At 40.6% G+C, this 27,281-nt stretch overlaps 1 protein-coding gene across 1 annotated transcript in view; it reads right to left on the minus strand.

The window, feature by feature from the left end:
• The window catches only part of EGLN1 (egl-9 family hypoxia inducible factor 1), a gene marked incomplete at its 5' end in the record, with an annotated part of 54,910 nt that extends 27,629 nt beyond the window's left edge, over positions 1–27,281 (minus strand). Inside the window, one exon of the mRNA XM_046652806.1 lies at positions 26,661–27,281. Within this exon, the coding sequence (XP_046508762.1) occupies positions 26,661–27,281 (621 nt within the window). The remainder of the gene's footprint in view (positions 1–26,660) is intronic.

The raw sequence follows: 27,281 nt of genomic DNA on the forward strand, positions 1-27,281 counted from the left end.
CTCCCAACTTCCAGTCCTGCATTGCTTCCTTTATAATGACACAAAACAGATATTTCAAACAGGATTAAAAGAAATATAACTGGCATCACAAAGCCCAAAATAATGGATGCCAAAATTAAACAGTACTTGGTAACTTTTATTACTCTAAAACTCAAACTTTATTAGTCCCTACAAAACACCAGGTTTTACTGCTTAAAACAAGCACCTCAAATGAGAACACACTGGGATATTTAATCTTTTCATTTTGTGAATTCTAACAAGTAAGAATAATAAAGAATACACTCAATTCTAATAAATAAACAGGATAACCTCAGAATACATTATTCTGATAATAAAAGACATGAAGTAGAACTATTAGCTTTTTTGGGAGGGGGAAAATGGCATTTATAGAAATACTGGATAAAATTTTGAAACTATTGTTACAAAGGCTAAACCAAGACCAACAAAAAATTTTTCACAATCTCTGGAGACATACTAAAATGCAACAATTCAACTAGAATTTTACATATTCAAGGATGGTATAAAAAGTCTTAGAAAAAAAGAAAGAGTTCTAGGCCTAAATATAAAAAGCCACTTAAGAGATTAAAATATAAAGCACAAAATATTTTAAGAGAGAAAAAATAAGAATTTAATTTTAAAAAATCAAGCAATTTCCACTATAAGATAACACGTAAGGTAGATGTTATTTAAGTCACATTAACAATTATTTATTGAGCATATTATGTAGAATAAATGGTGGCCTAGGGCTGTCTGACTATGCCTTCAACCATCCTAACTCTGTAACACATAACAAAATGTGAACACTACAATGACAAAGCCACAACTAAAACGTTACGGTGGTACAGAGGAGGTAAAGCAACATAGAGCATAATGGTCTATCAAGGTTTGGAGCTGGCCAGCCTGGATTCAAATCTCAGCTCCACTACTTATTGGTTGTATGTAGGAAGGACAACAATATATAGCTCAAAGGACCTCTGTAAGGATTAAAAATAGAACGTATACACAGGACTAGAATTGCACCTGGGACCCAGTAAGCATCCAATAACTGTTAGCTATTATCATCATTTTTGGTACACTCCTCACACAGTCACAGGAGGATTTCATCCCTACCCATGTGTGGACATCTGCTTTTGTTTTCCCAGCATCCGTTTCCCCTTGTCTCGTTCCAGTGGCCTCGTTTCCTTGGGCAACCCTCCTCTGTCGTCCTCAGTCTCTATGTTTGAATGAGGTTCTCTCTTTACCCTCCACGGTGAGAATGTGGCTCAAACCTGGCCAGAGATTGCTTTAGAAATGGGCACATGGCCCAAGCCAATCAGAGGCAATGGGACTCAACTCCAGGATGTTTGTAAGAGCCTTTACTAAAGAGAAGCTCTCTTTCTATGTATATCTCCAGGATATAAGGCTGAAACTATTGGGGCCATCTTGCTATCACACGAGGAGAGCTTACAAGAGAATAACTAATATAGAAAAGAAGAGGCGAGAGATCAAGTTTTGGTGATATTGTTTGAGCTGTTGGTTCCAACTATACCAGAAGGTTGATCACTAGACCTATAATTACAGGGACCAAGAAACTCCTTTTTTGGTTTGCTTAAGTCCATCTGAAGGATTTTTCATTTTGTTTTTGTTATTTGCATCTGAGAAGAGCTAACATACCTGGTACCAATCACCTCCCAGAAGCTGGTGATCCAGGATGTAGGAGAACTTAGTAGTGAAGGGCACGGATTTGGAATCCGTTTCTAATCCTGGTTTCTAATCCTGGTTCTACCACTAGCTGCATAACCATGGGAAATTTGCTTAAGCCTACTTCCTCATCTGTAAAACAGTGTGACACCTACCTCAAAGGGTTGATGGGAGGACAAATGTGATAATGCATGTAAACTGTTCAGTCATTTGCCTTGACGATGGGTAAACATTCAATTAGTAAAAGCTATTATTATTACCATTGACTCCCAAATCCATCTTCAAACCTGACCACTCCTGAGTTCCATGTCTATACTTCCAGTGGTCTAGCAATTTCCACCTAGATAGTCCCCTGTGCAACCTCAAATTCAACATTTCTAAATCTCATCTTATCCTGCCTCCACACTTCCCCATAACACCCTTTTGCCCCTCCAAAAAAACCCCTCATTGGAGATCAATTTCTCATTGATTCATAAGAATGTGTTCTAAGCTGTCTAATACCAGAATCCTAGGAGTCATTCTAGACTGAGCCTTCTTTCTTTCTAGCCAATCAATCTTTAAGTCCTGCTAAATCTCTGCAGCCTGAAAGGAAAGAACTCTCTTCTTCCTGGTGGGTAAGAACAAGGGCAGGCCTTCTCCTACTCCAGGATGTGTGACCTCTTCATTGGCTCTCAAGAAGACCTCCCCTCCTTCTACCCTTCTTTTTCCTCATCTCTTTCTCCCTGTGGCTTCACTTCTTTCCATATCCAGGATAGATTTTTTGCTAGCCCTCTTATTTTTTCCTTAACCTCACCCTACAAACCAACAAATTTAGACTAATCCAGTCTTTGAAGCTCCTACAACCAAGCTACTTGGCACCACCGGAAAAAGTTACAATCACGCAGACTGACACCACTAAAAGTTGTCTCTGACCTTAGCTGGATCTTCAGAATTTCAGCAATTTCTGTACTGCTCGTCAAATTTGTTTGCATTCCTCAAAGTGGTCATTCCAAACCTCCATCACCCAACTCTCTCAGCCACTATTTCAGCCCCAACTTTTTAACTCACTAGGTGGGGATGTTTCCTATTTATCTGAGGTAAAGGCAACCAGGTGGAAAATTTCTCAACTCCTTCCTCCCAGATTTCTAAACATATCTAAATCCATAAGCCCCATCACCTCGCTTCCTTCAGTCAGAATGGCTGTCATGTACAAGATACACAATACAGTGATGGAACAAATAAAAGAGGCATTCTTTTCCCTGGAGGGCTAATCCTGCCTCCTTTAGTACTTCTGAAATTGTAACACACATACAGACCACCCAGAGCTCTTATTAAAAATCCATGTTCTGATTCAAGAATTCTGGAGGGGGGCATCAGATTCTGTATTTCTTCCAACAAACCAATGCTGCTGGTTCGGGGCAATACTTAGAAAAGCAGAGTCTAGATTCCATCTTTCTCATCTCCTCAGAGACTGTTTACTCTAAGTCAACACCTTTATCTCCTGTATCTTCAACATCTGTTTCTCTATCAGCTGCTTGTTACCCCAGCATATAACATACCTGTTTCTTATATTTTAAGATAAACCCTCCTTTGTTCCTCTTTTAGCTGCTATCCCATCTTTTCACCTCTTTGGCTCCTTAGGCAAGTTTCTATGAAGAGCAGTTTATGTCAATGGTTCCCAAAGTTTCTTGGTTCTCAGAGTCCTTAGTGTCTCAATAATTTTTTCATGGCACTCCTAGGCCAAAGAAATATCTGATAGTTCTATTAAGTAGTACTGGCCAAACCACTTAGCAAGTACTTAAGTCCTAACAATTTAGCACCTGTTAGGCACTGTATAACTTTTCAAACCTTGGAATCAGATTGGACAAGACAGCCTCATTTCCTGTTCCACACTGATTTTTAGGTGGTACTTACGTACTTTTTTTTATCAGAACAAGCAGTGAAAACCTAGCTTCACAAAGGCATGACATCACTGAAAGGAATGCAGTGATCTAATGCAGTGGTGTCCAAGAGATGCTGCTGTATTTCCCTTGAAATTTAAAAATGTTCCGTGGCACTCTTGTGAGTTTGCTAGTGCCCTAGAGTGCCTCAATGCACAATTTTACAACTGCAGGTCTAGGTAGTCCTCAGAATAGCAGCTTTCCCATTGCTTGGGAGGTTGCTGGAAATGCAGAATTTCAGGATCCACCCCAGATTCACTGATTGAGAATCTCTAGTGTAACAAGATCTCCAAGTGACTCACAGACCCCATTAAAGTGAGAAGCGCCGACCCATAGTCCTCGCCTACACCTTCTCACTACCATTCATACTCACCTCATTATGACTTCTGTTCTCATAACTCCACTGAAATTACCCTGGGCAAAGTCCCAAATTATGCCCTCCCCCTTTTTAAATAAAAGCAATACATGTCTTTCAGTTCCAATGCTAATTAACCCTCTCTGTAGTGTCTGATATTGTTGATCTTCTTCTTGTACCTCTATTCTTCCTTGGTTTTTGAAACACCACTGTCTTCTGGTTTTCTTCCTTTTCTTTCAATATACTCTCCCCCGCGCTTCACCACCAATGTAGAGTTTTGTTTCCCCCAAGCCTTCTATAATCAGCACTACTCTTGCTATGCAAAACTCTTTTCGCAGGGGACTGCATTCAATCCTGTGGCTTCAGCTACTATTTACACGCTAACCACCAGAGTGGAGATGGGTCTCTGGAGCCTCAGACCTACAAAATCAAATGCCACTCATAGGCACCACACAGGCATATTAAACTCAACAATTCCAAAACAACTTATGTGCATGTCGTCCCTGGCCTTCAAGTTGCTCTTCTTCTTATATTCTTTCCTTTACCAAATGGCATCTTTATTCAACCAATTTCCCTGGACAAACTTAGAAATCATCCTTGACTCATCCTTTGCCATTCCCTCACCCTACACAGAATCAAATCAAATATCCTTGCTATGCCTCCAATCTGTCTGAATCTCTCCATCTCCATTACTTCTATCTTAAAAGAGGTCCTTCTCTTTTGCTTGGATTACTATAATAGCCTCCTAACTCATCTCTGTGCCTCCAGGATTGCCATGCCCTGCTCCATTCCTTACACTCCACCCAAGTTGCTTTCTAAAATTAAAATGTGATGTCATTGCTGTCCTCTAATCCCTCAATGGCTCCCAATGCCTAGCAGTGCTTTCCAAAGTTTTCCAGCAAATGGCAAAAGAGTTTGCAGATACAGATTTAAGATGCTCACTACAAACGAGACTTTCCTTGCAAGGCCCAATTTTACCTTAAAAAGTCATTTTAATTTTACATTCTATTCCATGGGTAGCCACTTATGTTATTAAAAGACTGTTTTAAGTTACTTACCAATTAAACTACTTTTTCCACATAACTGAGTAAAACTGACACTCAAGAAAGACATACTGATTACCTGCGGCTTCAAATATCCCTTCGCACAATGCCACCAGGCCAGGGGTCAGCAAATTACACCTGGCAGACCAAATGTGGCCCACCATCTATTTTTGTAAATAAAATTTTACTGGAACACAGCCAAGTTCAATCATTTATGTACTGCCTATGGCTATTTTCAAATTACAATGGCAGAGCTGAATAGCTGCAACAGAGACCATGTAGCCCATAAAGCCTAAAGTATTTACTATCTGGCCCTTTGGGAAAAAGTCTGCTGACTCCTGCAATAGACCATGAAGACTGTTAAGGCTAAGACTGTATTTTACTTGTCTTTAAGATCCCAGCACAAGACTAGAGAAAGTACTCAAAAATATTTAACCTAAAGAATTGTAATGTAGCTAGGAAGACCTCCAAGCACTCCTAAGGCACGTGTCCACAAAACTGACATAGAATGCCCCCAAACCCTATGGAAGATACACAGGGGCTAAATAGAGGTATTCCTTCATCACTCAGTGAAGTCTGAAAGGTAGAGGTAAGATAGGTGACAAATAAAAATGGCAAGCAATAGGATATATTGGAGAATATGAGGAAGCCATTTGGTATAAACCTAATTCCGCCTGACCTTGTCTTTCCAAAAGGGTCTGACCGAGGCCGTTGAGCATGCATTGTATATCTGCTTTAGAGATTCCCTATGGCAAGAGCAAAAGGCCCTTGAGGTAAAGGTCCAACTTCCTTCCCCCTCCCAACGTTGGGGTCTCCTTAAGGATTAAGCATCTTTCCTTAGGCTAGAAACTGATTGCTGCGCTCACCTGTGACCGCCTAGCTCGAGACAATAGACTTTGCCTCCTGCTGCGCCCATCAAGATAGCAGACCCACTACCTGCTGTGTCCATCAAGTGCTGTGCCGACAGGGCAATCTTGTGACTATTGTGGAAGGGACATTTCAATCATATGTGAAACACCCTGTTTGGGGGTATATAACCACTCTGTGCACCCCACTTCTTCGGTGCCCTTTCTTCCTTTGGGAAGAAAGGCCCTGGGCCATGGTCCTCAGATTTCAGCTCAGAATAAACTCACCCAAATTTTCATTTACAGATTGGTTATGGATTATTTTCGTCGACATAGGTGAAATAGACTATTACTAAACAGAGGTCAATGCAGGTTCTAAAGAAACTGATAAGCCCATCAGACCTAAAAGCTGCCTTCCAAAAGAACTTCCATATAGCACTGTATCACTAACACATTCATCTAGTAGCATCTAAGAAAGAGTTAGGAACCATCATTCAGAGCAATTGCTATGAGAGTTAATATTTCTGGAACCTTTGTAATTGCATCATATTTTTTCTTCTCCAAATGTTGAGAAGCAAAACACTTAAAACCAAAATACTTTAGGTAAGAGTAGGAAAGTGGGGAGGTAGGAAGACTGTCCCACTTTGCAGTCGGTATTAAAAAAAATTATTATTTCAGGAAATACTGTATGGAGTGGTAATTTGGAACCATGAGATGCCCTAATAAAGCATGGCATGTCCTAGGAACAGGAGAGAGTTCCATTTGCTAAAATAAAGAATGCACGATGAGGAGTAGAGGGAAATAAAGCTAAATTGAGGCCACAGCTCAATTAACAGCAGATCTAAATGCTATTCTAAGGAATTCAGACTTGACTTTTCAAGCTACAGAATGCCTGAAGTCATGCAAGCAAGCACTGATAACAATCTGAGCTTTCATTTAGGACAGGAGTCAGCAAACTACGGCCTGTGGGCCAAATCTAGCCCACAATCTGTTTTTGTAAATAAAGCTTTATTGGAATACAGCCACTCTCATCTATTTACATACTGTCCCTGGCTGCTTTCCCTTCGCAACAGCGGAGTTGAGTAGATGCAACAAAGACTATGGCCCACAAAGCCTAAAATATTTACTACTTATTTAGCCCTTTGGGAAAAAAACTGATGACCCCTCACTTTAGGAAGGTGAATCTGATAAGAGAAAGATGAATGTAAAGGATTAGGAGGACAAGGAATAATGGAGGCAGGGAGAAGTCATTCATGGCTACTGGGAAAAAACACACACAAAAAAGGTAATGAAGGTCTAAACCACAATAGTGAGAAGTGAAAGCCAAAGATGGCTGGCTGTTGGAGCCTCAGTGCAGGTTAGAATGAAACCTACACTTCGAGAGGAACCAGAGACAGAGAGAAAAAAGGGCACGAATCAATTCAGTGCCAGGGTACCATGACTGGGAAGACGTCAAGAACATGAATAAAAGAATGGAACACACAATAAAGAGCAAATTTCAGAGAGAAGGTGACAGAGATTAGTTTGATATCAGATATGAAAATTCTAATAACAATAAGACATACAGACAGCACATCTTAACAGTGTGAGAAGGAAATCCAAGTAGAGAAACAGAATTAAGAATCAACAGTTCAGCGACTGCGGCCAGTCTGATGGCATAGTGGTTAAGTTCATGTGTTCCACTTCGGCTGCCTGGGGTTCACACATTTGGATCCCAGGTATGTACCTACACACTGCTCATCAAACCATGCTGTGGCAGTGTCCCACATACAAAATAGAGGAAGACTGGCACAGATGTTAGCTCAGGGCCATTAAGCAAATTGTTAGCTCATTGTCCTCAAGCAAAAGAGGACAATTGGCAATGGATGTTAGCTCAGGGCCAATCTTCCTCATCAAAAAAAAAGAAGAATTGACAGTTCAGTGACAGTATCTGAAGAACAAAACTGGATGAGATCAAGTGTATGAGACAAGCTAGACATGACAGCAGGAGCAGCAGATCCCATTTACTCAGCAATCACACTGTGTCAGACCCTATGCTGAGCCCTTTCTGTTATTTCATTCTCCCAACAATCCTGCAATAAAGGAATTACCTCTCTCTAGTTACAGATCAGAAACCTGAGCTTGAAAAGGATTCAGGTAAAATTCTGAGGTCACACAGCTAATATGCAGCAGGGGTAGACCTGAAACCTAGGTCTACCTGATACCAAAGCCAGTGGCCATTCTCCCTAAGAACGCTGACACAAAATCAGACGGAAATACCTACATTTAGTGAGAAGAAAAGAAGCCAGGAGAGAAGGAATGGTTCAAGAGACTACAGAGAGTCAGGACAGTGCAGTATCATGTCAGCCAAGGGAGAAGAAAAGGCAAAGGAGAGGAGAGAATAACAAAAGTGGTGATTCTGATAGTTACTAGTGCCAGGTACAATGCTTTACATACATTAGCTCATTTAGTCCTCCCCACAATCACGACATAAGTACTACAGTTGTCCCATGAAACAAATAAGAAAACAAGGTAGATAACTTGCATCACACAACTAGCCAATGGCAGAGCAAAGTTTTGAATCCAGGCAGCCTGACTCCAAATCCTACGCTTTTAACCAATACCCGATACTACCTCTGGATCAAGTGCTATGAGTGGCTAAGCAGAAAAAAGGCAGGAGAAAGAAAAAGATCCTTTTACAAGAGGGGAATAATAACTTTCAAAAGACTAGATTCAGAACAGCACGTGAAGGCCCATGTCATTATAAGGAGGCTAAGGAATAAATAAGTGATGACCAAGTAAAGGCAGATGGTACCACCTACTTGTAGAAGCCTTTGGACAGAAGGAGAGAGAATATTAATTAACTTATGGGATGAATACAACCAAGAAAATGTAAACCAGTTGCTTTAGTTCATAAAAGATCTTTTTTTGCTAACTTATTGATTATAAGAGGTATTTAGAATAGTTAACAAACGTCTTTTGGGTATCTGAGTTACCAGACATAACATTTTTTATATCCCTTATTGATTTAAGAGAATGCCCTATACCCATTTCTGAGACCCGAATGTGAATTAGAATCTCTGTGAAGCTTTAAGAGGTTGTCTGGCCTCCCACCTGGACTGAAAATCTCCGATTAATATTATGATCTATATTGGGCCCCTCACATTAATGTCATTCTGATGCAAAGCTTACACAGTTAAAGGAATTATGACACCCTCTGCATATACTGCCTATTTGAAAACAGTATCTTAAGAAGTGTTAAGGCTAATATGAACTTTACTACTTAAACTATGCCTTTTATGATTTACATGAAAAAACTAACCTGCTCAAAGAACTGTATATTTGCATACTATCAAAAGAATGTTCCTTTAAGTGAATGGTTGGTATTTTTCTTGAGTATAAATAAGTTATGTTGAAATTAACCAACATTCCAATGGTGTGTTTCTGAAATTATTTCAGTAAGGAAAGAGAAAGACTCATTTGATAAATATTTGGCTTATCTCCAACTTTTTAAAATTAAGAAATTTCTGTAATGCATAGAGTAAGATCAAGTAGGAGACCTGAAAACAAATACAGCATCCCCCAAAACATGCATAAATAGAAACACACTTCACACATCTCAGATAGGAGGTCAAACTCTAGAATCAGACTATCCTGGTTTGTACCCTGACTCTGTCTGTTACTTCCTAGTTATGTGATTTGGAACAAGTTTTTTTAAAAAAAGATCTCTCCATGCCTCAGTTTCCTCAACTGTAAAATGAAGAAAATAATAGTACCTAACACCCCATATGGTTGTTGTGAGAATTAAATGAGATAGTCTAGGTAGAAACAGTACATATAATGGTGCTTGATACATAATAAACATTGAGTCAATGTTGGCAATATAAATGTAAAAAATCTTCTCTAACCCAGCAATTGTACTTCTAGACATTTGTCTTATAAAACCTCACAAAAATGCACAAAGATATACCTTCAAGAATATGTAAAGTGGAATTACTTGTCATACAAAAAATTAAGAATAACTCAAACTTCCACCACAAGGAGCTAGTTAAATAATTTATGGTACAATCTTTCACTTAGCACCAATGTTTCTGAGGTTCACCCATGCTGTTGCATAAAAGAGTAGTTCATTTCATTTTACTGATGAATAGTATCCCATCATTTGATATATCACATTTTATCTAATCATGAGATGAAGGACACTTGGGTTGTTTCCTTTTTTGCTGTTAATAAGTAATACTCAACTCTTTGTGTGGACATGTTTTCATTTCTCTTGGTAGATACTTAGGAGTACAATGGCTGGGTCATATGATGAGTCTAACTTTTTGAAAAATGGCTGACCTATTTTCCAAAGTAGCTATACTATTTTGCATTCTTGCAAATAATGAATTTATCAGTGTATGAGGATTTCAGTTGCTCCACATTTTTGTCAAAACTTGGTATTGTCGATATTTTAAATTTCAGCCATTTAAGTGTATGTATAGGCGTATCTCATTGTGCTTTTAACTACATGAGTCAAATTCAATAGCACAGATACCAAAGTAACTTTATGAATTAATAATAGTCACAGACAACATTATTAAGGGTAAAGAAGCCATAAAAGCATGACTGAAAAACTAACACCCAAACTTCTCCCATTAATTTAGAGAAAGAAGAATTAATTTTAGCATTTTGTTTTAAAAGCTTCCTATTAAGTTGTAGACTATATGGTAAATATAAGAAATACTAAGTAATATCAACAAATTATAGAACAATCTAACCTATATTTACATCAATAAAAACTATAAAATAAGTATAAATTCACTTCTGTGAGATCTGACCAATCATTTTATAGGCACTAGCTTATCTGCATGCATGACTAGCTTTTAAAATTAATCAACATTCAAGGGCTTCAATTTTTAAAATTAACCTTAAATAATTAAATTAACAATTATAAATAAAATATTTATCACCATTTGACTTCATTCTGCTAAGGGGGAGGGCATGGAGAGAGAGAGAGAAAGAGAAAGATGCTTTGATCAAAGTGTCCTTCAGTCTAGTTCATTATCCACGATGTAAACAACTATCTGAAATTCACTTCAAGATGCCCTTATCCACTGACCAGTTTTCTTTTTCACAGTGCCAAGGCTATGTGCCAACTGCCTAAGCAACAAAAGATCCATTTTAATTAAAAATAACATTCTGATATCTCATTAAAAGCAAGTCAAGAATTCTGAATCTAAAACTGAACTTTAAACTTGTGATGTTAATGTTAACCAACACGATGAACAAGAGCAAAGGTTTAGAATTAAGGGCAGGCAAGGCCAAGTACTAATAACTTGAAAAGGCACTGCTGAGAGCTAAAAATGTAATCACCTTTTTAAAAGCTTCTTATAATAATCAATTATCTAACCTTTATTCTGTTAATTAGGTCAATTATTCCCATTTTATAGACGATGAGATGGGAGAGGTGCTGAGTGACTTGCTCAGTACCAAGAAAGCCAGATGACACGAATCCACAGCAGTGCTAGCAGGTCCTATTCCTGGCTTCTGTCAACAATCACCTTTGCTCCCCTACTTTTCTCTCTTTCCCTAGACCATTGCAAGAATCTTTACAGTAAGTATACATTAGAGAAAAACCCTATTGGTTTTTTCTTTTGAGGAAGATTAGCCCTGAGCTAACATCTGCTGCCAGCCCTCCTCTTTTTGCTGAGGAAGACTGGCCCTGAGCTAACATCCGGGCCCATCTTCCTCTACATTATACGTGGGACACCTGCCACAGCATGGCTTGACAAGCGGTGTGTGGGTCCACACCTGGGATCCAAACTGGCGAACCCCAGGCTGCCGAAGTGGAACATGCAAACTTAACCACTGTGCCACCGGGCCAGCCCCCAAACCTTACTGTTTTTATGCAACAACAAAGCACAGTTCCTGAACACTAGCAATTCTTTTGTTGAAAACAAACTGTTCTTACATATTTTAAAGATACTTTCTACCAAAACTATCAAGAGATGCTTCAGATCTAACAATTATAGGAATTATTTCTAATATAAACAAAACCAACTAATATCAATTCTAGTTTCAGTTTTGTTAGTTAAGAATATCCCCTAACACCCCCAGCCCTGGTGCACTATTACTAAGGTTTTTATTTTTAAAAAAATTCAGATTATTCTTACTTAAATGCCAGTTACAAGAAAAAAACACAAAACGAAAGCAAAACACACATGAACATATGCAATGGGAGCAGGAAACAGGACAGTTTAAAGAGGAAGAGGGAAAAGAGAAAGAACCACAATCCAGTGTTAATCATCAGTGATGAAGGCTCAGTCTTTTATGGTAAAAGTGCACATGTAGAATTCTAAAGCAAGGATTAACCTGGCAGGTGTGCTTGGAGAGGTGTGCCCTCCAGGGAAGACATTCTCACTAAGGTCATGGCTTCCATCCTGGTCATACCATTTCACTTCACTTTGGTTTACAGCCAGATTATACAAGGCAAACATCTTTCAGAAGTCTGTACATATATACCACTAGTTTAAGTTATAATGTATATCCCTTATCTGGGTCTCTATAGCTTGAATTGACTACTATGGTTGGGGGGAGGGAACTCAAAGCCTAATTCTGTAGACATGGGGCAAGAATAGCAACTGAATAAACAGAGAAACTTGGCTCTACCATAACCAGACGTGAAATGCTTAAAAATGTTTTTTGTTTTGTTTTGTTCTTTAGAACTCCTCTTACAACAGGAGTTCTTAATGTAGGGTATGGATGGGTTTTACTATAAGCAAAATTTTGCAGGGCTGGCCTGGTGGTACAGTGGTTATTTTGTGCACTCCGCTTTGGCAGCCTGGGGTTCGCGGGTTCGGATCCTGGGCACAGACCTACACACCACTCATCAAGCCATGCTATGGTGGCGTCCCACATACAAAACAGAGAACGACTGGCATGGATGTTAGCTCAAGGACAATCTTCCTCAAGCAAAAAGAGGAAGATTGGCAACAGATGTTAGCTCACAACCAATTTTCCTCACTAAAAAAACTTGGCATTTATGTTTATTTTTAGGATGAGAAGGTGCATAGCTTCCATTAGATTCCTAAACGGGTCCAGAAGCAAAACAAAGTATGAACCACTAACTTACATAATTACCTTGAAAAAAACTTGTAAGCTATTGGGGAGGGGTGCTATTTTTATCATACATGATTTTTTGCCAAATTTTTTTGTTTTTAAGGTATGCTTTTTGGTGAGGAAGACTGGCCCTAGGCTAACACATGTTGCCAATCTTCCTCTCTTTTTTTTTTTCTCCCCAAAGCCCCAAGATATAGTTGTATATCCTAGTTGTAAGTCCTTCTACGTGAGACGCTGCCACAGCAAGGCTGGATGAGTGGTGTGTAAGTCCACACCCAGGATCGAAACGGGCAAACTCCAGGCCGTCAAAGTGCAGTGTGCAAACTTAACCACTACACGACCTGGCTGGCCCCCAAGATTTTCTTTCTTCAAGAAATTTGATTCTAAAATACTCTAAGTTGTAACCACCCAAAACTGCAACCATTCTTTGCACATAAATTATCTGTGGTAAATATTTAACCCCAGGCTACTTTCCTTACCAACTAAAAACTGGACTCAGAGAATGAAAACACATTTTAAACATCAAAGTTAAGCAAAATTGGGAAGTGGAATTCTTTTTAAGCATAAAAATATTTCACTACATTTCAAGACCAAACTCAAATGACATTTACACCATCCAGTTTCTATATCATCTGCACTACCAGTGCCTTCTTTTAACACAGTTAAATCAACTGGTTACCCCAGGTTGGTTAAACGTTGAATCCAGAAGTGTGGTTAAAGCGAAAGTTGTCTAATCATAAAGAAATTTCTCATCTTGTTTAACCTATGCCCTCTTTTGTCAGATATAACTCTTAAACCTCCTTTAATGTTATTTGAAATTTTGAATAAATTACAGTTCTAAAACCAAATCAAAACTACAATAATTTCAGAAGTTTAAAATTTTGCTCTTCAAAATTTTTACTTAGACACCAATCATGTGGTATCAATGTTGAGCTGTGTCACCTTGCTAGCCACAAGCTTCTCTCTTCTAGGTCGTGTAAAAGAGTATACAAGAGGTCACTTTCAACATCATGTGTATTGTGTTGCTTTGTTTTGAAGTGACACATGTTCCCTGGGGATTCTCATGCCATTGGTGGGGGTAGGGGAGGTAAGTTATGCGGGCGCTCTCCTCTTGAGACTCACGGTTGTGCAGTATTCTACCACAATCTGTAACCTGATCAACTGACTTTGGGCCTAGACAATGGTGTAAAACTTCATTTCACCTTCAGAGCAGACCCTCTTCCATACTTGGGAGTTAAAAATAGTTTAGGTCATGCTGGCCTGGGTTATTTTTATCCGGAAAATAGGGATTCGAAACAGCATAGTAAACAGAGAAAGGACAGTTGACCACAATAGAACAAAAACCCTCATAGACTTTCAAAGTCTTACTGTAGTTTTAGAAAATGGATGGAAAGAAGGGAAGCAGAGGTGAGGTACAGGGCAGATCAGTTCAGGGCAATTAACTAAGTGTTAATATATGAATAATAAATAACCACAAAAGGTGCTTTGCATAAGACAGAATAGCATAAAACAGCTCCCCTGCCCTTATAACTTTCTGGAGAAGATACTTCAGGAACAAAAGGTATATAAAGTTTCTGAAAAAAGCGAGATCAATGGAGGTTCAGAGTTCAGGGAGCTCTTTGGGAATGGGACTTAAGCTAGACCCTAAAGAATGTATAAGATATGAAGTGCTGGGGCAGGGGTGTGGGAGTCATAAACAAGTCAAAGAATTCACTGATTAGTGTTAGGAGGAGTGAGAAGAGGAGCAATAAGGAGGAAAACAGTCTGGCTGAAACAGTGGTTGTACTTCAAAGAGGAATAGCAAATAACAGTGGATAGATAGTGTGGGCCTAAGCAGTTGGGAAGCATTAAATGCATAAGAATTAAATTGTATCCTTTAAATAAATCTTGGAAGATTTTCGTTAAGATTTTCATAAGTGTTGCCAAATTTATATAAGATGGATTTATATATAGGTGGTACATGGAAAAGAATGAATTAAGGGAAAAAAATAACATCGTATAACAATCCGGGTATGATGTGATTAAAATCTTAATTAGGGTGGTGCAGTGGAAATTCAAATACAACACTTACTGAATGCCTGATGCAAGAAGCTAAGTATACCAACACAAATAAGACAAGGGTCCTATCCTCCAGTGGCTCACAATTAGTAGAGGAAACCCACCATTGTGAAAAGTGTTCTATCAGTGATAAGTGCCATAGCAACAGACAGCACAGAGTTATAATTATGCTCAGAGGGAGTGGGGCAAGAAGCAAGTTAGAAAAACCTCCCTACCACCTTCCCACACAAAGAGAGCCAGGGAAATTCACACAGGTAGAAAAGGAACACAGGTTCAAAGAAACTGCAAGTAGGCTCCAGGGGCTGGAGTAAAAAGTATGTGATGGGAAATAAAATGTTCTTTAAAAAAACTTTCTATAGCATACCAAGACACTGGGAGAAGCAAGTATTTTCAAGCAGGAGAATGATATAATCTGTGTTTTGGAAAGACAACACCAGGGCAATGGATAGAATGGACTGAAAGGAAAAATACAAGAAAAAAACTAGGTTTTTATAATATCTAGGACGGAGATGAAGATGGGTCTCAACAGGAAAGTGTAAATGGGAATGAGAAATGAGAGACAGATAAGAAATAATTTTTAAATGAGTAAAATTCACATACTGTTAATGGAAAGTATGTTCCTCTAAAATATCATGCTCTTTTCGGACTTGGAGACTTTCAGTGGACATCCTCCACTGAGAGGGACTCGGCCATTCAAAGTCTCAGTCTAAGTAACTACTTCTTCAAGGAAACCTTTCCTGGCATGCAGACCACGTTAGGTCTCCTCTAATGTGCTCCCACAGGATCTTGTACATCTCATAAACATCCACCACACAAGAAATTGCAGGTTCAACATTGTTCTTCCCCTCAGACAATAAAACTCCAGAAGGGCAGACGGAATTCCCTTGACTTGGGCGTTGTGGTACTATCAGTGCATAGCACTGATTCTGGCACATATTTGGCACTCTGTAAATAGTTGTTCAAAAAATAGATGGAGTTCACAGATGGGATCAGTTTTAAACCTGTTTCCCCATCTTCCCACCAGCCCTCATCCCCTCCAGGAGGAAACTTCAGTCTCAATCCCACTGAGTAGGCAGTACTCCCAGAACATTCAGGTGACACCCATTAGTCCTCTACAGATGCCAGGGTCTTAACAAATCCTAACAGCTGAAGTCATGGTTGCTTCTCTCCTCCTCCTCTTGCTACTTCTGTTATTATTATATTACAGTTAATATTAAATGAGTACTAATTATCTGCTGAGCATTTCTCATGTATTATCTCATCTACCTTCAAACAAACCTTACTGAACTAGGTATTATTATTGACTCTTATTACACTGATGAGGAAACTGATACTTTGCTAGAAAATGTGCCTAAAACGAAAGCACAATCAAGCAGCAAAACAAGGGTTTGAACACAGGCAGACTAACTTAAGAACTTGTGCTTCCCTAAGTACAGAAGATCACCCAGGGAGAAAAAGGGTAGACTAGAGCAAAAAAAGACAAACCACAGACGATTAAGAACAGTAACATTTAAGAGGCAGACACTGCAAAGGAAGAAGCAACTTCAAAAATGGTATTCACACCCTTGTGTAATTCCTTCACCTTGAGAGTGGAATGAATCTGGTAACTGCTTCTAACAAAAAGATGGGATGTCACTTCTGTGGTTAGGTTACAAAAGACTGGGACTTCAGTCTTGCTAGCAGACTCTCTACTGTCTTCTTGGCTTCATACTTTGATGAAGCAAGCGGCCATGCTGGAGAGGCCCACATGGCAAGGAACTGAGGTCCTCCTTCCAACAACCCACGACAAACTGAACGCTGCCAACAGCCCGAGTGAACTTGGAAGCAGATCCTTCCTCATTCCGTCCTTCAGAGGAGACCACAGACCCTGGCCAACATCTTGACCGCGGCCTTGGGAGAGACAGAGCAGTAGAGGATGCAGCTAGGCTATGCCCAAATTCCTGATCTCTGTCAGATAATAAATGTGTGTTGTTTTAAGCCACTGAGTTTTGGTGTAATTTGTTACATAGCAACAGGTAACAGATGCTGAGAAGAAAAATCTAGAAATATAGATGTTTCAAGTTCTCCCTACATGTATCTTCTGATAGTGATCAGCAGAAAGCTAAGAACTGAGCTTCAAGAAAAAACTATAGTTAGAAGTTGAGAAAAGAAGGAAAACTCTGAAAAGTATAATGAGGAAAAATAATTGAAAGGCTCAGACTCAGGCTAGTAAATGAGTGGTCAAAGATTTTAGAGGTGGGGTACTTAATAGTGCTACTGAAGAAGGAAGCAAACCTGGCTTAAGAGGAAAAAAAATCCCTACATTTTTTAATTAAAAAATAATTTTCAGGGCTCGTCCCAAGGCCTAAGGGTTAAGTTTGGCATGTCCCAATTTGGCAGCCCAGATTTGGTTCCCAGGTGCAGACCTACACCACTCATCAGCAATCATGCTGTGGTGGAGACACACAGACAAAACAGAGGAAGATTGGTACAGATATTAGCCCAGGGCAAATCTTCCTCAAGCAAAAAGAGGAAGACAGGCAACAGACATTAGCTCAGAGCCATCTTTCTCAGCAAAAAAAACCCCAAAAAAACAAAACCTCAAGACACTATTTCAGAGGAATAGTGCTAAGAGAAGTCAGTGGAAGATATAATCAAAGGTAAAAAATAACTAGAGATAGAATAGAAGATAATTATATGCCAAACCTATAGAATCAGAACTTCTAGTGACCACTTATAGATGAGAGATGAAGACCAATGTTAATGAGAAAAAATTCAGATGCATGGTCAATCTTTTAATACTCCAAACTCCTGATTAGACCTTTTCAATTAACTGGCTAGAACTGATATTTCCAATCTAGGCTTTATTATACAAAAATCAGTCTTAAATTGAAATTGCTTGAATTAAGTTGAGATTATAGGTTCCTGGATTCCATTGCTCATGTTTGAACTTTCAGGTTTTAATTTTTTTTTAAGGAAGATCAGCCCTGACCTAACATCTGCCAACAATCCTCCTCTTTTTGCCAAGGAAGACTGGACCCAGGCTAACATCTGTGCCCATCCTCCTCTACTTTATATGTGGGATGCCTGCCACAGCATGGCTTGACAAGTGGTACACAGGTCCACACCCGGGATCCAAACCAGTGAACCCCAGGCCACTAAAGTGGAATGCGAGAACTTAATCACTGCACCACCAGGCCGGCTCCCACGTTTTAATTTTTTAAAACCATTTCATACATGATAAGCTAACATTTACCCATACTTTTGTGACCCTCCCTTACCCTGGAGTCAAAAGCAAGGCTTCCTATGCTTTAAGAGTCCTGAGTACTATGTTCCAATTTTAACACTATCAGTTCCTATTTGATAGTTGGTACTGTTATTTCTGATTCCAGTGTCAGGATCCACATCAAAGGGATGAGGGCTCATATTTCTCTGATATCTTTTCAGACCATCAAATATGGTCCCAAAGCCATCACAAACTTCCTGCTTCTTGATTTACTACTTTAGGAAGCTATCACATAGTCATTTCTACCTATAAGTCACTGGAATTATTTTTTATATTTTGTGGTCACTCTACTTCTTCTCAGTTTTCTATAGTAGCTATATTTTCAACAGCATGTTTAAATAAAGATGTTTTATTTCTCACTTTATTTTGACATTTAATCTAAATCTATGCTTGCCTCTCATGTGGAACCATTAAATTTTTTCCAATGTTTCCCTAAATTTCAGAATCTGTGTAATTCTTTTTTGGATTTGTATCTACAGGCCATCTTGAGTAGTTCATGCAAGACAGCACAGACACACTTGTTGACTGTACCAGAAGTGCTGCAAGATTTCCTGCATTAATTTCTGCAGGCAGCCACAGCGGAGAGCTGATGAGAGCATACTGTGCAAAGCAGCCATAAAGCCTTGGAGAAGAAAGGATGGGGCTTTAAGGTCAATAGCAGTAGTGGCAGGCACAGCCAATTTGAAGGAATATGGAAAGGTAGAGCACAGAACTTTTTCCTTCTGGCTTTGGGTGCCATATAAGTGTCAATAATCTGCTATAAATGGAAACTGAAAAAGTGGGGCAAGACAAGACAAGCAGAAGATTTTAGGGCAAGATAAAATAAGAATTACTTCCTTCAAATTGCTCAAGCCACAAACTTTGGAGTCATTCTTGACTCCTCCCTTTCTCTAATATCTCACATCTAATCCATCAGCAAATCTCACTGACTCTACTTTCAAAACACATCCAGCATCCAACTAATTCTCACCACATCTACAGCTACTACTCTAATTTAAGTCCCTATCATCTGGAGCCTAGACTATCACAAGAATGTCCTAACTGGTAATCCTGCTTCCATTCCTGCTCCCCTCCACTTTACTCCCACACAACAGCCACAGGGATCTTTTAAAACAAACCCTCCAATGGCCTCCCATATCACCCAGGATAAAACCCAGAGTTCTTGTCACAGCTTAAAGACAAGATCCCACATGAAACAATCTCCTTGCCTATCCCACAACTTCACTGACCCCATCTCCTCTCATGTTCCCTCCCTCACTCTGCTATAACCACAAGGCCTCCTCCTCACCGTTTCGTGAACACACGAAGCACATTCCATGTCAGGGCCATTGTATTTGCTATTTCATACCTTCACTTGGAATGCTCTTCTTCCACATAACCCAGCTCCTCATTTCATTCAAGTCTCTATTTCAATATCATCTTATTATTTTATCAGTCCTATCTAAAGGAGCACCCCCTGCTCACGCTGTCCTTACCTTATTTATTTTTTGTCAATATCTACCATCTAACAAGTGTGTATTTACTTATACATCTGTTTATTGACTGTCTCTCCCTACTCCTTACCTACCTCAAATACAATTTAAACTCATGAGTAGTGGGCTCTTTTTGTTTTTGTTGTTCAGGTGTTCCTAGCTCCTAAAACAGTACCTGTACATAGAAAGTATTCACTTCATATCTGTTGAATGAATTAATTAAAAGATTATTGCAACAGGACTCAGAGATAACAATAAGAAGGAGCCAAGAGCACACGTATTTTGCTTTGGTAAAGAAATGGGATTTTGGACACTGAATAAGGAAAATGAGAATTGCAAACTCATGAAAATTTTATGGCGATTTTGATAAGCAAACAGAGGATACAAATACCATCCAAGCTCTTCAGAAATAAAACTATAATTTGGTTCCAGAAAAATGAGATAATCAAGTACAAAACATTCCAACAAAGGTAGCAGAATAGCTCAGAGTTTAGACTAGGAAATACAGATGTCAAATAAACGATTGTAAGGGAAGACTTTGGTTAACCATCCATTAGTTTTTCGTTTGTTTCTTTTATTCTATTTTCTAGAACAGAAAGGTTTTAGCTGGAATAAGAGTCAAAGACAGGCTATGAATATGGCTCAATACATGATGTGAATGCTATCCTGTAGTCATAAATGTTTCAAGTGCGGAAAGAAGGGCATAGGGGAAAGGAGGTAGGATGCAAGCACAGTAATAAAATGCATCTATGAACACTGTCCAAGAATGTGCTCAAATGAAAGGGAGACTGAGACTTTTGGCGTCACTTTAAAGGCCTAAAGCAAAAGATAAAATAAAAACAACAAAGCTGGACCAGTCCCAGTAGCCTAATGGTTAAGATCAGCACATTCTGCTTTGGTGGCCTGGGTTCAGTTACCAGGCGCAGATCTACAATGCCATGCTGTGCTGGCGGCCCACATACTAAAAAACAGAAGAAGACTGGCATGGATGTTAGATGAGGGCAAATCTTTCTCAGCAAAAAAAAAACCCCAAAAAACAAAAAGCTACTAAGTTGATAACATCAATCCAAAGGCATACAAGAAAGGCACAGGCTTCAGAAAACATGGAAGAAGAAGAACAAAGATAGATTTCAAGGGTGACAGGAAAAAAAACAAGAAAGGAAAACAGAGAATGAACATGTAAATCAGAAAAACAGAGCAGAAAGATAGTTCCAACTAAGGAAACAAGAGAGGGTAGTCTTGCTTTGGGGAAGACAGCTTCAATGTTGGAGGAAAGGAAAGGAGATGAATAAAGAACACCAAGGGAAATTAGGGAGGAATTACCTAAACGATGAAAACTTAAAACTAGAATGTCAGAAGCCAAAGTGTAGAATGACAGAAGCAAAAGGGAGAAGGAAAGGGAAGTTATAAATGTTCAAGCAACTCCCAAAAAACGACATAAAGAATACCAAAATTAGTTAAGTAGCAATACATAATTTTTACGAGATGCAGCATAAAGTTGCAGGTGTAACAATGAACTGACAGTTTTGAAGTGACAAAACTGACACTAACCAGCTCTATGGCCTTGAACAAGTCACTTAACCTCTCTGGGACTTACTTTCTCTGTTGAAAAAAAAAATCTATGTGTGGTAGGGGCAGTGGCATGGTTGAGGTCAAAAACAGGTGATCATTCTAAGTCTTTTTTCCTCCAGCTTATAAGAAGGGGAAAGACAGCAAAAGCACAAAACTTAAAGAATCAGAAAAATAGAATTTTTTGCTTTTTTAAGGTATGCTTTTTTTTGGTGTGGAAGATTGGCCCTGAGCTAACATCTGTTGCCAATCGTCCTTTTTTTCCCCCTCTCCAAAATCCCAGTACATAGTTGCATATCCTAGTTGCAAGACATTCTAGTTTTTCTATGTGGGACACCACCACAGCAAGGCTTGAGGAGCGGTGTGTAGGTCCGTGCCCAGGATCCAAACTGGTGAACCCTGGACCACCAAAGCAGAGAGCACAAATTTAACCACTTGGCCATGGGTCCAGCCCCAGAAAAATTTTAAAATGAGAATAATAATCATTAACCACAATTTTGCACATGCTTTACAATTTAAAAAGTGCTTTTACATGCATAATTATATGTACTCCTCACAGCAAGCCTAAAAGGCAGACAAGGCAGTATCATTTAACACCATTTTACAACTGGAGTAACTGAGGCTCAGAAAGATTAACTAACTGGCTCAAGGACACAGAAACAGTGGCAGATCCAGAACCCAATGCAGATCTAACAGCAGCACAAAGTCCACTATCCTTCTATGTTTAGATGCCCTCCTCCTGTGTGACTAAGGTCTTGCACGGTATTTTTGTGGCTTATTAGGTAGTAGATAAGTTAGGAGTTATAAACATGCAAAAAAAACCCACAAACCCTTGTAACTTAAATAAAACTCCGTTAGAATTAAAAGAGTTACATTATATGTAAACTACATGTAAACTAATTCACTATACAAAATGTTTTCCTACAAAGTTGAACTTGGTTCAGTCACAACCTATTAAGACTACTCTTTCAGTCCACAGGTATCTCTTTTAAATTTTAAAGCACTGTGCAAAACTGTTATTACTGCAGTTGCAATAGTGTCAGCCTTTCTGCATACGGAATAACTGACTCTGATGTTGAATTCTGATATAGCTATTAAAACATTAAACAAGCTGCCTCAATTTGTACATCTGGATGCCAAGCATATAGAGAAAGTGGCCGAAGTAGATTGGGAAGGAAGTTTTGTTTGTAACATCTAAGAAGACTATCACCACATCTCTATGGTAGTGATGATAAAACAACAGGATTTTCCTCATCCTATTCTCTGCTCTTTAAAAGCCAAAATCAGGGGCTAGCCTGAGGGTATACGGCTTAAGTTTGCGCACTCCACTTCAGCAGCGGGGGGGGGGGGGGATTTGCGGGTTCGGATCCCAGGTGCAGACCTACCCACTGCCCATCAAGCCATGCTGTGGCAGCATCCCACATACAAAATAGAGGAAGACTGGCACAGATGTTAGCTCAGCGACAATCTTCCTCACACCAAAAGAGGAAGATTGGCAACAGATGTTAGCTCACAACAAATCTTCCTCACCAAAAAAATGAAAATAAAAATAAAATAAAAGCCATAATCAGCCAGAGCTAATTAACTACATACAGTACTAGGGACAAATCTTAGGAATACAATCTGCTACTTATTGGTCTCAACCTATTTTATCATTCCTTTTCTTTATGTACATTTTAAGTGAACAGTAAGTTTTGGATAAAATTCCAAAAATATATATATGATTCTAGGATTTTTATTTTAACAGGCAAATTTTTTCCTTCAGAGTGGCTAAGAAACTCTAGCTGAATACTTCAACCTTTTCCCATGATCTTTACTCCTCCGCATTCTTCTTTCTCCTCTACCCCCCAGTAAAGGCCCACAACAACACTACTTTTCACAAATCAACAGATCATGATTCCTTCCTGCTGGACATCATTGCAAGTCTTCTTAATGGAAGAAAGGGTGTGAGAAAGAAAGGATAGAAGGGCAGCTTAAGGGCAAAACGGGGGAAACCCCGAAAAAAGGACCAGAGAAAGTGGAAACCAGAGCTCAGTTAACATCAGTGGCTACAATCATGTTCCTGTTTTTCTCCTGTATTACTTCATCCTTCCCTGTAGTTCCTCTTTTAAAGCAGTTGGATAAACTGTGGCCAGATAAGTATGTCTGAAGTAGAAACTTGGGGCAAATCAAAGCCTACGCTGAACAAGCCACAGCCAATTATCCATCATCTGATTATCAGGCGCTGACATACACAAAGACCCTACAGAATAATGTAAATGAAAAGAACATCAGAATCTTGATCAGAAACCCGGAATTGAAGACCTGGTATGCTGCATGATCTCCAACAAGTGAACTAACTTTCCTGAGACTCACTTTTCTAATCTATAAACAGGGATAATACACCAACAATCTATTTTACAGAGTTGCTGTAAAAATCTAAGTGAGAAAAATACTACATATTTGAGGCAAGTAACGTTTAAAGTCACTATAATGCTGTAGAAGATACTAAAATTCTTAGCTGAAGAACCTCTCTGCAATCACATACAGCATCCATATTGTACCTCTCTTAAGAGTTATACTGGGGCCGACCCTGTGGCCGAGTGGTTAAGTTTGCATGCTCTGCTTCGGCGGCCCAGGGTTTCGCTGGTTCAGATCCTGGGCGTGGACATGGCACCACTGATCACGCCATGCTGAGGCGGCATCCCACATGCCACAACCAGAAGGACCCACAACTAAAATACGCAACTATGTACTGGGGGGATTTGGGGAGAAAAAGCAATAATAAAAAAAAAAAGACTGGCAACAGTTGTTAGCTCAGCTGCAAATCTTTATTAAAAGAAAAAGTTACACTGAAATGAGCATAATTCAGGTGGATTACTATAAAGTAGCTTTACAGCTACCATCCGAAATAAACATTGTATGTCACCTAATAAAAAGTTTATATAGCCCAAACATAAAGTACAATTATTCACAGACAAGGCTAACGCTATTCACTATTAACAAAACATGTATATCAAATTTTAGTTCCAATAGTAAGTTAAGTAATCTGCATCTTCTCATCTAATATCCTACCTATATGCAGTATAGTAGAAAAAGTATGCAGCTTGATATCTGAATGACCTAAGACTCAATCCCAGCTAGGTTATCATCAATGGTAGGCTCTGGCCAAGTCTGAGCTGAAATAGCCTCAAATGTAAATTAGGAATAATACTACCTCCTTCACAGGACTAAGGTTACTGTGATTAAGTCTGTACTGAGCCTAGTACACTGGTTGCTCAATATATGTAATTTGGTAATTTGACTGGCTGCCCACTCCTCCAAAGGAAGCATCTTTGGGTTTTTTTAGTAATACTTAAACTACAGGATCAAACACGATCACCAAAAACTCTCAGCCAAGAAGTGCAATGAAAGGGATTCCCTAAGATCACTCATAGATCCTGAAATTGTGTCTCTAAAATTAATGCAGGCATAAGGTCAAATCTAAAGAGTTTAATACCCATCCTTCTTTCAGCTAGTCCATCACATGATGATATGTGTTGTCAAGTGATTTAAAACCTCAACCACTGTTCCCTTCAGCCGCTGGGACTCCTGCAGAAGGAGGTGGCTATTTTCTAACAGCCTCCCCACAAGAAGCATTGCTCTAGGAGCTAGGCTGGCTGCTGCCCTTTCCCTGAGGACAGGTGGAAACAGGAAGACCGGAGAGGGAAGGACTTAGCTTAACCTGGAAAGCTAAATGAACTAAGGAAAGCAGATCAAGGAAGATTTAGGACCTTTTCTTCACGACTACCTTAAGCTTCCGCCCCAACTATGAGCTTTGGTCTGTTTTCACAGGGCTATTTTAATAGTCCTTCAAGCTAGCTCCTTTCCTGCTCTGCAGCTCATGACTATACTCGAATTTGATCCATGACAGTGTTTTTAAAAAATATAAATGAAAAATCTCATTAAATACTGACGCTCAAGTTTAATCAGGAACCCTTTTCATCTTCCAGCTTAATATGAAGAAATAGTTCACTCTTTTGAGACTACATGGTATGAAGACGTGCCTTCATCCAGCAATGAAGCACCAACGCATAAATGAGACCTCCCCTTCTGTTTTCCCCCACAAAATTGTCACGTTTAGAACTTTCCTCACTGCCTATGCTCAGCCTTTCGGGCAGCCTGAGCGTCACACATAATGACTGTTAAAATAGACAGTGTGACACACACAAAAGAACGACCTGGAAGAGCTGGTGTGTATGCACAGACACGCTCATGTGATGATCTCCTCCGACAAGCTCCCAAAACGCACAAAATCAGAGACTGATGGTGGTGGAAGGTGGAGCAGGGTGGCCCCGGGGTGGAGCCCGATACAAAGAAAACATTAAGATCTGGGAAGCAGAACGAAAAAGAACTGCAACAGAGTACTGCAAGAGAGTATCAAGGAGGAAGGTGTCTGGGGTTTCCCACCCTGAGGAGGGAAGAGGGATTAGACTAGATAGCAACTGAAGAACCTGCAAGGGAAAAACTACAATAGCAAAGTGAAAACAAAGAGATTTCACCAAATCAAGACGTTAGGATGAGCCCTCCCTCCTCCTCCGGTGCGGTGGGGGGGGGGGGGGGGGGGGGGGTTTCCCCAGGAAACTGCAAAACAGTCCTTTTTCAACAGAGGGATCCTATCAACAAAGCAAATAAAGGAAACCTATGCTAAAAATGTAACCTACCTACACTGAGAGGTCTGAAAACAGAAATGCTTCTTTCCCCGTTTTGCAGTGGGTTTCAAAATAGCAGAGACAGGGAGAGGGATGAGAGCCACAACAGGCTGAGGGGAGCTGCCAAGCTCTCCCTGAGCGTGAGTCTTGCACTAAACGCTTCTTTTACATTTACTTTTGGGTGGTCAGCTGGCAGATTCGCAGCTAAACCCAGCAGTGCACTCTGCAAGGCAGAATCGGATGAGGGGCCCCGACCCCGAGAGAGAACTAAGAGCGAGTGCAAACACAAGGCCGATGCAGAACCAGCTCTCGCTTGGGTAGGACTCTAATCCCCCCCATCGGGCGGCCCTCACTCCAAGGAGGCTCGAATTGACTAACAGCGCACTGAAAGGGAGAGGACAGCAAAGTTCAAGGGAGAGGACAGCAAAGTTCAAGGGAGACACCAAATTTCGCCAGGAAACCGTGCAATGAGACGGAGCGTTTGCAGACGGGCAGCACGGGAAAAAGTGCACACAGAGAAAGGGGGTAAATGGATAAACGCCCATCTACGGATTGGACCCGCTTTCTTTACGGGGTGCCACACAAGAATGAAATCACTTTCACGCCGAGGAACCACGTTCTTCACGCTAAGCGGCTCCTGTCGCGGGCAGGGGGCCGCCCGCCGGGCCAGGCTCGGCCGGCGCACACCCTCAGCGCACACTTACTTTCGTCCGGCCATTGATTTTGTAGTTGCCCAGCTTCCCGTTACAGTGGCGGATCAGGTCGTCCATGCTGCTCATGAGCAGCCCGATGGTCTCGCAGCCGGGCTCCTTGCCCTCGATCCAGGTGATCTTATCGCCTCGGATGTCCTTGGACGAGTCGCTCTTCTGGCTGACCAGCTGGCCGTCCGTGAACTTGCCGGTGTCGTGCAGGGCGCGCACCTCGTCGCCGATCTGCTGCCCAGTCTCCTTGCCCAGGAAGTCGTCCACCACGCAGATGCCGTGCTTGTTCATGCACGGCACGATGTACTCCAGCGCCAGCTTCAGCGCCGGCAGCGGCTTCGTCTGCCCGTTGGGCCGCAGGCCGCCGCCGTGGCTCAGCCCCTCGCCCGGCGTGTTACTCGGCGGGTACAGGTTCGCCTTCTCCTGGTACGGCGGCGAGCGGGCCAGCGCCTCCTCCTTCCCGGCCTCCGCCGGGCCCTGGCCGCCGGGCGCCGCGCGAGGCGAGGACGCGGCCGCCGCGGGGTCGGCCGCGGGCTTGGCCTTTGCCTTTGCCTTGGTCGCGCCTCCGGCGGCCGGCGGGCCCGCGGCCTCGGCGACGGGGGCGGCGCTGTCCCGGCGCGGCGC

Source organism: Equus quagga, chromosome 2, assembly GCF_021613505.1.
Source record: "Equus quagga isolate Etosha38 chromosome 2, UCLA_HA_Equagga_1.0, whole genome shotgun sequence".
In the NCBI taxonomy this organism is placed as follows: Eukaryota; Metazoa; Chordata; class Mammalia; order Perissodactyla; family Equidae; genus Equus; species Equus quagga.